Here is a 13,486-nt window from a genome sequence, read left to right on the forward strand (position 1 = left end):
GCTGAGGAGGGTCCCCCAGCACCAGCTGGCACCCCCCAGGGTCATCCCTGCCATGATGCCCCGTGGGAAGAGGGACCCCGTCCTGCTCTCCCACGCCGAGCTGCCCGGCACTGACGGTGAGGGTCCCCGCAGCGGCGGCGACGGCCGGCGGTCCACGTCGGAGGAGGAGGGCCACCTCCCCGGCCTCCCCCGCGACGACCTCACCAAGAGCATGTCGGGCTCCTCCGTCTCCTCCTACCACTCCGCCCTGTGCTCGGAGGGGACGGAGACCTTCAAGGACTGCCTGGAGTTTCTGGACGAGGAGGGGACATCCCCCCGGCCTGCCCCAGGGCGCTGGGCTCCGGCCGGGGCCCCCGGCGTCCCCCCGCCGCCCGGCCCCCTTGCGCGCCCGCAGCAGGCTCAGCTGTCCATGGCAGCTAAGAATAGCCTGGCGCCGGGGCAGGGGGGCAGGATGGGTCCCCTCGGCGGGGACCGGCAGCCTGCCACCACTGCCAGCACCGCCAGCGGGGAGCTGGCTCTGCCCCGGCTGCCCGGGGGGATGCTCGGCGGGGCGCCCAGCGATTCGGACGAGGCGGACGGCGAGGTGCGGGCACTGACGGCCAGGGCTTTCCGCAGCCTCTCGGGTCCCCCCGGAGCCCGCCTCGACATGTGCAGTTCCCACACCTCCTCCAGCCTCTCCAACTCGCTGTCGGAGGACGGCGGGCGGCCGCGGCGGTGGCCGGTGGCCGGCGGCGAGCCCCGGGGCACAGTGGCAGCCCTCCACAGCAGGGTGGGCTGGCCTTTCCCCGCCGCCGTGGACGGGGAGCTGCTGGGCTTGCTGGGGAAGGAGCAGTTCGAGTGTGTGGACGTGGAGCTGGAGAGCGGGGAGGCCAGGAAGGGCCACTGCAAGAAGAGGACTGTCCCCAAGCGTCAGATCCTGCTGAAGAGGAAGGAGAGGAAGGAGACAGGTTTTGGTTCCTGGGGGGACGGCCCGGCCCCCCAACCCCTGCTCCCTGCCAGGAAGGAACCCCTCAGCAAGGGCAGGGCCATCGGAGAGGACTTCAGGCTCAACTACAAGCAGTTCATGAAGACAGCTTCCCTAGATGCCGACGCCAGCAAGACCAGAGCAGCCTCTTGCCTGGTGAAAAACGTCCTCGCCAAGAAAATGCAGTACGAGCAGAGGATCAAGATGGAGCAGAAGGGGCTGCGGGGCAGCTCGACCTCCTCGGGGCTGTCCTCCACTGGCACAGACCTGCTGGGGGATGGCCTGGAGGGCAAGTCCAGCTCGCTGTCCCGCTCAGACTGCAGCTTCTCGGCCGAGGACCTGCGGGGCGGCAGGATGCCAGTGGCTGCGGTGGCCACAGTGGCCGTGGGAGATGCCACCACAGCCCATCCTGCCAAGGGGGTGGTGCTGAGTGAGGCGACGAGGGAAAGCGTCTGCAAGCTGAAGAAGACCTTCAATGAACTCAACGAGAGGATGAAGTATCGGGAGGTGTTGGAGGGCCACCGGCTGCCCGGTGCTGCCGAGGAGCCAGCATCGGAGAGGACCTGCTACCAGCGAGCGCGTGCCTTGTTTGAAGCCCACCCCAGCGCGGGGAAGGCGCTGGACGTTGCCCCCAGATTTGAGAGAGTGCCGAAGCCGTGGCCCAGCTTGAAGCAGCGAGCCATCCGCCCCAGCCACCCCCAAACCCTCCCCTTCGAGGCCGACAGCCTGGCGCTCCCCACCACGCCGCCACGCCGCCTCTTCACCTCCCGGGCGCAGGAGGTGAGGCTGGTGCCGCAGAGCCGGCAGGAGGAAAAGCCGCCAGCAGTGCCCCGCCGGCTGCCCAGCCCCGGCACCCCGGCCCGGGAGTCCCCGCCAGCCGCCCCCCCCGAGCTGAAAGATAAGGGGAGGGGGCACATCCCGCAGCCCCGGGATGTGCGCAAGCTGGTGAAGAGCAGCTACAGTCTCCGCTTCGGGACTGCCGATGCATCCCGTGGCACCACGGCACTGGCGAGCAGCGGCGAGCCGCCACCAGCCACCCCGCTTGTCATCCACTGCACCTCAGTCCGCCGCCGGGAGCCAGCGACGGAGCCGGGGGCCGGGGAGGTGCTGGCAGCTGCCAGCCAAGAGCCAGCCCCGGTGTGTGCCGAGAGCCCGGCAAAGCTCTCTGGCGGCCAGCCCTCGCCCACCCAGGGCTCCCCCATCCACATCACGAGGGTCCAGGCCACGCAGAGGGGGGCAGCCGCCACAGAGGGGCTGCCGGCATCCCCCCCGCGCTGGGAGCGGAGCGAGCTCAGGGTGCCGCCGCGGGCGCCGGCAGCCGAGGGGGTGCCGCACATGGAGACCCACCTCCATGTCCTGGTGGGCCGGCAGTCCCCACTGGCGGCGGGGGAGAGGTCCCCAGCTCAGAGCAGCGCGGTGCTGCGGACAGAGAAGACCGTTCTCCTCCCGCCACCACTGCCAAGTCCCACAGAGGGAAAGGAAGGACGCAGCGACGGTGGCACCGGAGACCTCCATGCTGCTGGGGGGTCTGAGTCAACGGTGCAGCACCATGGTGGCAGCAACAGCGGGGACCCCCAAGCCAGACCCCCGACCAGCAGCAGCATGCACCCACAGCCTGTGAAACCAGCAGCAGGAAGCGCGCCGGAGCTGCCCGCAAGTGAGCCAGGCAGCCAGCTGGTGTCGGCGGGGACCGGCGGCTCTGCTGGTGACACCAGCCTTGCTGCCCCGTTTCAAGCCGGGGAGGCCGGCGAAGGTCCCTCTGGCCAGCTGCCGGAGCGGAAGGAGGCCTGGGAGCATCTACCGAAGTGGCCGGCAGCCACCGAGCCATACCTTCCTGCTGCCCCAGCGGAGAACTCCAACTACTTAGCGATTCCTGTGAAAGCCCCCAAACCCTTTCCGATGCCAAAGCAGCCCTCGGTCCCCAACCCGGCCAGTGTGTCCTTTGGGACCCCTTTGGTCCCCAACCCCGCCAGCACATCCTTTGGGTCCCCCTTGGTCCCCAACACAGTCAACACGTCTTTTGGGACCCCTTTGGTCCCCAACCCGGCCAGTGCATCCTTTGGGACCCCCTTGGTCCCCAACCCAGCCAGCACATCCTTTGGGACAACCATGGTGCCCAACATGGCCAACTCATCTTTTGGCTACCCATCAGCCTCCAGCCTTGCCAGCACATCATTTGGGCCTCCCTTGGTCTCCTACGCCGCCAACAGGTCTTTTGGGACTCCCCTGGTTCCCTATCCAGCCAATGCATCCTTTGGTACCCCCTTGGTCCCCAACCTGTGCAGCACATCCTTTGGGACCCCCTTGGTCCCCAATCCATCCAGCGCATCCTTTGGGACCCCCTCAGTGCCTAATCTGCCCAACTTATCCCTTGGGACCCCCTTGGTCCCCAATCCATCCAGTGCATCCTTGGGGATCCCCTCAGTCCCTAATCTGGCCAACTCATCACATAGGACCCCCTTGGTCCCCAACCCAGCCAGTTCATCCTTTGGGTCCCCCTTGGTCACCAACCCAGTCCCTGCTTCGCTTGGGCACCCATCAGTCTCCGATGTGGCCAGCTCATCCTTTGGATCCCCTTTGGTCCCCAGCCTGTCCAGTGCTCTACTGGGGACTGGTGTTTGTCCCCTGCCGGGTGGAAAAGTGCCCTGGAGCAAACCCGGCCCCGAGCCCCCCCAGCCCCCTGAGGGCCTGGCCACTGTGGAGCGCCTGGTGCCGCTGCCCCCAGCCCAGCCCCAGCCTCGCCTTGAGGACACTCCCCATTTCCTAAGGAGAACCGACGGCACCTCACCGAGCAGTAAAAGCACACCGAGCCCCACCAAGCCCTCCGCTCCTCACCTGCCCACGCACCGGAGGATGCTCGTCGATCCTGACAGTGGGAAATGCTACTACATGGAGCCGCCACGGCAGCCCCAGCTGAAAACACTCTACGACCCTGAGACAGGGCAGTACCTGGAGGTGCTCATCCCACCAGTGGCATCGCATGCTGGGCTCTACCAGGCTCCTTTCAACTCCCTGGTCATGGCCCCGGGGGTCTACGCTCCACCCTACATGTCCTATGGTGGCTTCCCGGGGTTCCCGGCACCCCCGCCACCCGCTGCCCCCTCCCCAGCGCACCCCGACCTGCCAGCTGCTGAAAACCCCGGCTTCTCCGGGACCTTCAGCCCCGCTCCCAAGGGCGAGGGGCCACCCGCCGCCGGGGGTCCTGACTGCGGGTACCTGGAGAGCCTGTACTACATCCCCACGGGGATGCGGGCCAGCCCCGGCCCCAGCCAGCCCCCTGCCCGCACCAGCCCTGCCGGGCCCGAGAAGGGACCACTGCTCCAGATGTGACGGTCCTCAGCGGGGTCGGACCCGCGTGGCATGTCCCTTCCTGAGCCGCCGGGCTTTAACCCCAAAGTCAGCATCACCCCCGGCATGGGGGAGACCCCCTGCCCGCAGCTGAGCTGGTGAGACGCCGACGGGTAATGGGCACCGGCTGGACCTCACCAGATCCTCATGGAAACGGGTTAAAAAAGGGTATTTTCCAACCTGGCAGCCTCAAGGGGGCCTGAAGTCATGGGCCCCGGCCGGCAAAGGGACCAGACACATGGCCCCCGCTTTCCCCCAAACTTCCGGTCCCATCCCGAGAGCAACCCGGGCTAGTTGGCACAGAGGGGCAATAGCCCAGCCACGGCCACCCCCCGCAGCCATGGCTGTGGCAAGGAATCCCTAAAACAGTAATAAAAATGCTGAGACAGCATTAAAACCTGCATATTCATCCTGTGTTTGTGTATTTTGTAAGGAGGGTTGTGGGGGGCTCCCACAGCCCCTTTGGGGGAGCTGAGGGGCTGAGGCACTCGGACTCCGCCGTCCATCTGTCCGTCCCGGCGTGTCCACCGGATGAATCCCAGTCCCTGGGAGCGGGAGGGGGCTCTGCAGTCATCGGGGAGCCCCGAACGCCAGCCCTCGAACCCCAGACCCCATCCCTGAACCTCAAACCTCAGCCCTCAGTCCCCAGCCCTGAACCCCAAGCTCAAGCCCTGAACCCTAAGTCCCAGCCCTGAGCCCCGAACCCTCACCCCAGCCCCAGCTCAGGAGGGTCCTGGCCACCCTCGGGAGGATTTGGCTCGAGGAGGAGGGGTCAGGCATTACAGGACTGAATCACACCAAATTCAAGGGCAGTCGGTCAGGGACACCCCACGCAGGCACCGCCCCCCCGCCGCCCCGACACCCCAGGGATGGACGGGGCCACGTCAGCCGGATGCAGGTGCATCAGCCGCACATCAGCGCCCGCTCAGCGGCCCCGGGGGGTTTATAGCCGCCCCGCGCCTCCGCCCCGGCACTTTTGGCGTTGCGGCAGGATGCGGCCGGCGCTGGCCATGTGGCTGGCCCTGGGCCTGCTGGCTGGGACAGGGGCCAAGGAGATGTGCGGGGCTCCCCCCGCCGCCCCGGCCCGCTCCATCCCTGCGCCCCAGCTCAGCCCCGAGGAGCAGCTCTCGCCCCACATGCCTGAATCCCTGCGCTGCGATGCCTGCCATGCCATCGCCTTCCAGGTGGGGATTGGGGAGACGGCACCCCGAGACCGGGGCTGAGAGCCCTCACAGGGATGCTCCGGCCTGGGGAGATGCTGCCGGCTCCCCTGAGGCACCCTGCTGCGATGGTTGCCCCCCACCGGCACCCCAAAAAAGCCCTTTGGGGCCAGCCAGCCCCCTTGCAGCTACTCATGGGTCCACCACCGCGTGTGGAAGTGCTTCAGCTGCTGGGGAAGGGGGTGTGGGCCCTGTCCCTGCTCGGGAGCGGGGTCACGGGGGGGGCTGCTGCACCCACAGACCCCTTTCTGCCCTTTTTCACCCCAGATTGAGGAGCAGCTGCGCAGGGCAGAGGGGAAGGTGGGCAGGAAGGCGCTGAGCGAGTCCGACTACATGGAGGTGCTGGAGAGGAGCTGCTCGCAGGGCTGGGAGAGGTGAGCGGGGCGTCCCCGGGGCCGGGGGTGTCCCCGGGACGGGGGTGTCCCCAAGCCCTGCCTCTCCCCGCAGCTACGGGGTGCAGGAGCTGGATGGGGAGAAGCGGCTGGCGGGGCCGGGGCTGCCGAGGCAGGAGCCCATGAGCGTGATGGTGACGGGGGGACCCTGGCCGGGCAGGTAAGTCAGGAGCGGGTGGCAGCGGGGGGAGCGCTGGGCTCTGTCCCCTTGCTGCCGTGGCACGGGGACGCGGCGTGCCCCTCTCCGACTCCTCACAGGCTGTCCAAGATGTGCCACGGCACCGTGGGCGAGCAGGGAGAGGCGCAGATCTACGCGGCGCACCGGCAGGGCCCGGCCGCCCTGCGGGAGCTGCTTTGCCATGGGGAGAAGGGGGCCTGCGCCGGCGGCAAGGCCGGGGGACCGGCCCCCCCCAACGCGCTGCAGAACGAGCTGTAGCCCTGGCGCGGTTAATGCTTAATGCCCCGGTGACCTTCGGAGCCGACTTCGTCCCCAGCGAGAGCCGACACGCGCCGGGAGGTGGGCGACGCCATCACCGGCACCGCGGCCGTCCCTCGACGCCCAGCCCGGCCATGCCGGGAGGATGCTGGTGGCAGCCGGTGCCCCGTGGCACCGGACCCCCCACGAGCCGGGAATTACTCTGTAACCCGCCGGCTCTAATGTTTTACCAACATGGTGCTCACGGCGGGAGTGCCCGGGCCCCGCCGGCGGTGCCAGCCCTAATTAAAGGAGTTAATAGCTGATCCGTCCCCGAGGCAGCGCTCCCCGGTTTCACAACCGGCAGCCAATGGCCGCCTTCCAGCCTGCCGCCCTGTGCCGCAGCCCGGCCCGGGTGGTGGCTAAAGTCCTTCCCATGGCCATAAAACCCCCCGTGCGGTGACATCGCTGCCGGGGCCGCGCCGCCGGAGGATGGGGACCCGCTCGGGAGACCTGGCTCAGCCCCAGGTGAAGGCAGCCTCCATCCCTGTCCCCGTCCCCATCCCCGACCCTCCGGCCGTATCCCAGGGCAGTGGGGAGGGAGGCGGGTGGCCGGGGGTACTGGCCCCAGCGATGGCCAGCTCGGCGCCATGATGCCCAGCCGGGGCTGGCAAAGGATGGGGTGAGCTTGGGGGCTGTGGTGAAGTCTGGGACCAAGGGGACATGCCAAGATGCTTCCCGGCACCCGCAGCGGGGTCCAGGCACCCCAGGGCCCCCGGGGACACCCTCCGCCCTCCCCTGGGAACAAACCATTGCGTACGGACCAGCGGGTTTCGGAGCCCAGACCCCGCTCAGGGCCAGAGCTGGTGCCGGGAGGGGCTGACCAGCCACGCGTGCCAAGCTGTGGCCCGGTGGCCCTCACATCCCCGGGGCAGAGCCCAGCCCCGTTCCCATGGGAAGCCTGGGACAACACTGACCCGGCTCCCGCCTCACCCTCGCTGCCAGAATGGGAACTCGGCTCTCGCCCCCGCCGGCCCCCCGCGTCCCCCTGGGAAGGAGCTGCCTGTGGCAGGCAGGGTGAGTACCGGGCACCCACCCCAGACCCTTCCGTAACACGCCGTCGGATGCAGACCAGCCAGCCGGGACCCCTCCCCATCCCTGAGGGTGCAGGGCATCCTGCGGGACAGTCTGTGACACCCGTGGGGACGGAGCGGGGGGGTGTCCCCCCGTCCCCAGCCCGCGGGGCGAGGTGGGGCTGAGCTGTGCCCCCGCGCACCAGGACCCCGGGGCGGGCGCCGGGCCCCCCCGGCCGGAGGTGGACATGCTCTACAGGATCGAGGACGTGCCCCCCTGGTACCTCTGCATCCTGCTCGGCTTCCAGGTACAGCCTGGAAGGGGGGTTCCCCCATCGGCACCCCCCGAGCCCCTGCTCCCCTCGGCATGGGACACCCCACGGCACCCTAGCCCCGCTGAGCCCCCCCGTCCCCTCCCCAGCACTACCTGACCTGCTTCAGCGGCACCATCGCCGTCCCCTTCCTGCTGGCCGAGAGCCTGTGCGTGGGCAAGGACCAGCTCACCGTCAGCTACCTCATCGGCACCATCTTCACCTGCGTCGGCATCACCACCCTCATCCAGACCACCGTGGGCATCAGGTAGAGCCGCGGCCCCGGCGGGGACCCCCCCGCCTGTCCCCGGGCCGCGGGCGCAGGCATCCCCCCTCGTCCCCCCAGGCTGCCCCTCTTCCAGGCGAGCGCGCTGGCCTTCCTGGTCCCCGCCAAGTCCATCCTGGCCCTGGAGAAGTGGCGATGCCCGCCGGAAGGTGAGGGCGGAGGGGGTGCAGGGGGGGTCCAGCTGCTGCCCCCACCCCACCCCGGGGGCCACCTCACCCCCCCTCCATCCCCAGAGCAGATCTACGGCAACTGGGCGCTGCCGCTCAACACCTCCCACGTCTGGCAGCCCCGCATGCGAGAGGTACACCCCGCCGCCGCCCCCGGGGGACCCCCAAATCCCCGGCGGGCTGCTGACTCCCCCTTCTCCCCCCCCCCCGTGCCCTGCAGATCCAGGGGGCCATCGTGGTGTCCAGCCTGGTGGAGGTGGCCATCGGGCTGCTGGGGCTCCCCGGGGCGCTGCTCAGCTACATCGGGCCGCTGACCGTCACCCCCACCGTCTCCCTCATCGGGCTCTCCGTCTTCCAGGCAGCCGGAGAGCGGGCCGGCTCCCACTGGGGCATCGCGGCGCTGTACGGCACGGGGACGGGGGGACAAGGAGGTGGGGGCATCCCCCGTGGAGCCAGGGGCGCGCCGGGGGCGTAGGTGACCTCGTTGCTCGCTCTCTCCCCACCAGGACCATCTTCCTGATTGTCCTGTTTGCCCAGTACCTGCGGCACGTCACCATCTGCCTGCCTGGCTACCGGCGGGGCAGAGGCTTCGTCCTGCTCCGCGTCCAGATCTTCAAGATGTTCCCGGTAGGGACTGGCCGATCCCTGACAGCCAAGAGCCGCTGGGCCCCGGCGGGGGGGGGGGGGGGGGGGGGTCCCAAACACCCCCTCACCTCCTTTTCCATGCTGGGCCTCTGCCCCCGCAGATCATCCTGGCCATCATGGTGGTGTGGCTGCTCTGCTACGTGCTGACGCGCACCGGCGTCTTCCCCAGCCAGCCCGAGGCGTACGGCTACAAGGCCAGGACGGACGCCCGGGGGGAGATCCTGTCCGTGGCACCCTGGTTTCGGGTCCCCTACCCCTGTGAGTGCCAGGCAGCCCCACGGCATGCAGGTCCCCCCGATACCCCTTCGCCCCGGGGGACGCGGGGACCTGGCGGCAGCATCACCGGGGCTGGGGAGCACCCGGGGGGGGGACCCCAAAGCGGCACCAGTGAGCACCAGAGGGGCCGGGTGCTGGGGTGCCCCCCACCCTGACACCCCGCCCTGCCCCCCCGGGCAGGCCAGTGGGGTCTGCCCACAGTGACCTCGGCGGCCGTGCTGGGCATGTTCAGCGCCACGCTGGCGGGCATCATCGAGTCCATCGGGGACTACTACTCCTGCGCCCGGCTGGCGGGAGCCCCCGCTCCCCCCGTGCACGCCATTAACAGGTACCCCCTGCCCACGCCGTGGCATCCCTGGGCACCGGGCAGGGATGCTGCCGGAGAGCGGTAGCTGGGACCAGCCCGTGGGTGTTTTCCCCAGGGGCATTTTCACCGAAGGCATCTCCTGCATCATCGCCGGGCTGCTGGGAACTGGCAACGGCTCCACCTCCTCCAGCCCCAACATCGGCGTCCTGGGCATCACGAAGGTACCGGGGCCGGGGAGGGGTCCCGGTTTGGCTGGGGAGGAACAGGCATCGTCACCCGCTGCCAGTGTCTCCGTGCAGGTGGGGAGCAGGAGGGTGATACAGTACGGGGCCGGCATCATGCTCGTGTTGGGGACCATCGGCAAGTTCACGGCGCTGTTCGCCTCCCTGCCCGACCCCATCCTCGGCGGGATGTTCTGCACCTTATTCGGTAACCCCAGCCGCCCCCCAAGCCCGGAGTGCTGTTACCATCAGCCCTGGGCCATTTCCCCGGAGATGCGGGGGCTGGCGAGCCCCAGGGATGCAGGGCTGGCTTTGAGGTTTTGGGTCGCACCGCGGCTGCATTTGGACGCCCCTCGCCGCCTTTGCGGGCAGCCCACCCCCATGGCCGGCTCCCAGCCGGCAGCGTGGGCACCCCCGCCTGCCTGCAACGCAGCCGCCGTCTCCGCTGGCAGGCATGATCACGGCCGTCGGCCTCTCCAACCTGCAGTTCGTCGACATGAACTCCTCCCGCAACCTCTTCGTGCTGGGCTTCGCCATGTTTTTTGGGCTGACGCTGCCGAACTATCTGGATTCCCACCCTAAGGCCATTAACACAGGTGCCCCCCGCCACAAAAAGCCCCAATTTCGGGTGTTGAGGGAGAGAGGTGGGCAGATCTCGCAGGCTCTTGCCCACCCCGGGAAAGCAAAGATTAATTAAGGAAATTCGGCTTATCGCAGCACGCCCCGGCTCAGTCCCCACGCTCTCGCAGGTGTCCCCGAGCTGGACCAGATACTGACGGTGCTGCTAACGACCGAGATGTTCGTCGGGGGGACCATCGCCTTCGTCCTGGACAACACCATCCCGGGTAATTAAAGCACACGGAGCCTGAGGGAGGGAGGAAGGGGGGGTTGGAGGGAGATTCCTTTTGGTTTAGGGCTCCAAGAGGGGACCACAGGGCGAGGCAGGGCTGATGCTGGGCATCCCGGCCGCGGGCAGGCAGGGGCCGGGGTCTCGGCCGACGCGGTGCCCGCTGCCGCAGGGACGCAGGAAGAGCGGGGGCTGGTGCAGTGGAAGGCGGGCGCGCACGCGGACAGCGCGGCGAGAGCCAGCCTGCGGAGCTACGACTTCCCCTTCGGGATGAGTGTGGTGAGGAGGAGCCGGTGGCTGAAGCACGTGCCCATCTGCCCCGTGTTCACGGGGTTTAAGGCCCGGGCGAGGGGCAGCGGCACAGCAGCAGCCGCAGACGCGCAGGATAATGCAGACGGGCTCTCCGTGTGCACGAAGGTCTGAGCGAGGGGAGGGCTCATGCCCCAGCGCCGGAGAAGCCGAGCCGAGCTCCCACGGGTGCTGTTGGAGTTCGTTAGCACCTGCCAAGTCCAAAGGCAAGGCTTCTGGTGTTCGTCTCGAACACAGGGCTAGGGAAACTCAAAGGCGCCTTTTGGGGACAGCCCCAGGTCCCGGGGTACCTGCCTGGGGACCACCCCCCCCCATGTCGTTGCTCCACCTCAAGCTTTAGCTGGTTGAGACTCATTTGGCACTTGCTGAAGCTCATTAGCCGCCTACTGAAGCCCATTAGCCACCATTGGAGCCAGCCAGAGCCCCCGGAGCCACAAACTCCCACCTGGGGCCACACATTTGGGCGCCGTGCCCTCGGCTTCGGCAGGGCTACCTGGTGGCTGAAGTGGGCTCCGTGCAGGGTACCGTATCCGGAACAGCGCTAGGATGCCTATTTTCAGATAATACATTAAAAATTATACTAAAAAATTCAAACCCACTTGCCCTACTGGCGTCTTTGCTGCATCCTGCACCACTCCTGCATCCCTTCCCCATTTCGGCGGTTCCAGCAGCTTTCCATACGCCTTCCCGGGCTGCCCAACGTGGAGACATGCTTGGTGTTGTCCAGGCCCGGCTCCCGCGTGCTCGGCGAGCTTCTGCCCAACGCCCGGTGCAGCAGCAGAGGCGGTTCAGCACAAGCCCTCGGCAAACCCCGTCCCGCGTTGGGGAGCACGGGCCAGCCGGCTCCATCCCGGCCGCTCTGGCGAAGCGCTGCCTCCCGCGGCCGGCCGGTTGCCAGCAGCAGGCACAGAAGGCAGCCGACGGCCTCGCCGACGACAGCCAAGCCTATTTCTGGGCTCGAGTTTAGCACCAAAAAGCCGAAGTTGAAGGCAGGATTGCACGACCCTGTCACAGCCTGTCTGCACCGGCGCGGCGGCACAGCCACGCGCTCGCTCCCCAGCCCGAGCGGGAAGAGCAAGAGGTGAGAAAACCCATGGGTCAAGACAAAGACAGTTCAGTAAGTGAAGAGGGGGAAAAACATATCAACCAAAAAACCCGAGTGATGCAAATGCACTCACTCCTCGCCTCCCACAAGCGCAGCGATGCCCAGCCAGGCTGCGAGCAGCAGCAGGACCCTCTCCTGCTGCCCCAGTTTTGCTGTCTCCCCTGCCAGCTTCTTGCCCACCCCCAGCCTACTCGAGCAAGAGAAAGAGAAAGCCCCGACGCTGTGCAAGCGCTGCTCAGCAACAGCCGGAACAACGGTGCGCCATCAACTGTGTCACGGTCACAAACCCCGAATGCAACAGGGCAGGGGCTGCCGTGGGGAGTGGCAGCTCCGTCCTGGCAGAGACCACCAGGAAATTCACCTCTCCAGGAGGCGTCCCCACGTTACACAGTTGGCTGGGGTACGGCATGGGGAAAAAAAAAAAAAACAAAACCACAAAATAAAGCAAAGCAACCAAAGTGTGGCGAGGCTGGCTGCGTCACAAGCAGCTGGCTCCTAGCCGTAGAGTTCAGTTGCCAATCGCCCTGAGCTCACCGCACCCGGGTTAAAACCCCAGGAGGAAGCTCGCCGACAAGCAACTGCCGCAGCCATGCGGGGGTTCTCTAGTGAAACTCCCACTCCAGCTAAAAATAAGCCAGGGCATGGTTGCATGTTATTTCCTGACCTTCTGTCTCCAGGTGCTTGAGTCTTAAACCGTTCCCAAGTCAGTGGATAGGCCAGAATAGTTTTGCTGCTTCTAGGAAGACCAGCAGATCTCAGAAGGTTGGGAAGGTAATGCTCAGGAAGGAGCCTGGGATAATTGCAATTAACATTTTGCAGAGCAACAGCAAAATGAGTCAGTCTGACTGAATTCCTCCAAGAGGGGCTCTTCCATCTGGAGCAAGACCGACGCAGTGATGTGGTTAGGCTGTAGGCTAACACCTGCGTAAAAGCTTCGCTTCACTCTTCCCGTTCTGCAGTACAGCGTAATTTTTGAAGTGTTTCCATATGGTTTAATCAGATATTAAAAAAAAAAAGATATTAACAGCGAGGCCAGGCAGTTATGAAGCAAGAGTGGATCTGACTCCCACCTGAGGACTCACCCACACCCTCCCGCAGTGCTCTCAGGTTTATGGGGACCAAGAGCACCCCAGCTCCAGCAGCAGTGGAGCTGAGCAGGGATTAGCAACGGCGAGAAGGAAGGAAAATATGCCCAGGCAAGTGCATAAAGAGGAAAGAAATAAAAGAGCAGTGACAGTCCAACCTGAGATGAGTATTTTGGGCTAGCACGTTACAAAAAGCCTTACAGGCACCGTATCCATAACATCATCCCTTTCCTCTGCAGGTTGCCAAATGAGTTTCCGTGCGAGATGCATATTCATGAGACAGCCACCACATCAGTTCTACTATTATTTATTTTTTTAAATATTTTTGAAAAAATATAATTTTTTTACAATATTTTCAACTTAAACACTATTCACACTGAACACGTATGGCAGCTTAACCTACCCGAATATGAAGTTTAAGAAGCCAAAACTGTTCTAGCTTTATTAAAAGAAAAAAAAAAAAAGTTGTTGTGCTGTAGACTATCGTGTAGTGATGATTAAACAAAGCAAGGGAA

General features: G+C 65.9%; 3 protein-coding genes across 3 annotated transcripts; all 3 read left to right on the forward strand.

Annotated features, from left to right (window-relative positions):
- Positions 1 to 55: 55 nt before the first annotated feature.
- On the forward strand, positions 56 to 4,294 carry PROB1 (proline rich basic protein 1; the record flags this gene model as incomplete). The annotated part of the gene is made up of 1 exon (XM_082006377.1): positions 56 to 4,294. One exon carries the CDS (start codon positions 56 to 58, stop codon positions 4,292 to 4,294), a length of 4,239 nt encoding a protein of 1,412 aa, XP_081862503.1.
- Positions 4,295 to 4,941: 647 nt separating this feature from the next.
- MZB1 (marginal zone B and B1 cell specific protein) lies at positions 4,942 to 6,758 on the forward strand. The gene is made up of 4 exons (XM_082006115.1): positions 4,942 to 5,496; positions 5,800 to 5,906; positions 5,980 to 6,084; positions 6,183 to 6,758. The coding sequence occupies exons 1-4, from the start codon at positions 5,182 to 5,184 to the stop codon at positions 6,358 to 6,360; spliced, it is 705 nt and encodes a 234-aa protein (XP_081862241.1). The 5' UTR covers positions 4,942 to 5,181; the 3' UTR covers positions 6,361 to 6,758.
- Positions 6,759 to 6,831: 73 nt separating this feature from the next.
- On the forward strand, positions 6,832 to 10,978 carry SLC23A1 (solute carrier family 23 member 1; the record flags this gene model as incomplete). Its single annotated transcript, XM_082006141.1, has 15 exons — positions 6,832 to 6,867; positions 7,345 to 7,416; positions 7,619 to 7,720; positions 7,834 to 7,991; positions 8,070 to 8,158; positions 8,243 to 8,310; positions 8,397 to 8,578; positions 8,683 to 8,803; positions 8,923 to 9,079; positions 9,278 to 9,425; positions 9,520 to 9,625; positions 9,704 to 9,833; positions 10,078 to 10,221; positions 10,375 to 10,470; positions 10,645 to 10,978. 15 exons carry the CDS (start codon positions 6,832 to 6,834, stop codon positions 10,893 to 10,895), a joined length of 1,860 nt encoding a protein of 619 aa, XP_081862267.1. The 3' UTR covers positions 10,896 to 10,978.
- Positions 10,979 to 13,486: the final 2,508 nt, after the last annotated feature.

The sequence above is a fragment of the Phaethon aethereus genome (assembly GCF_964289735.1).
Source record: "Phaethon aethereus genome assembly, chromosome: 14".
NCBI classification, from domain to species: domain Eukaryota; kingdom Metazoa; phylum Chordata; class Aves; order Phaethontiformes; family Phaethontidae; genus Phaethon; species Phaethon aethereus.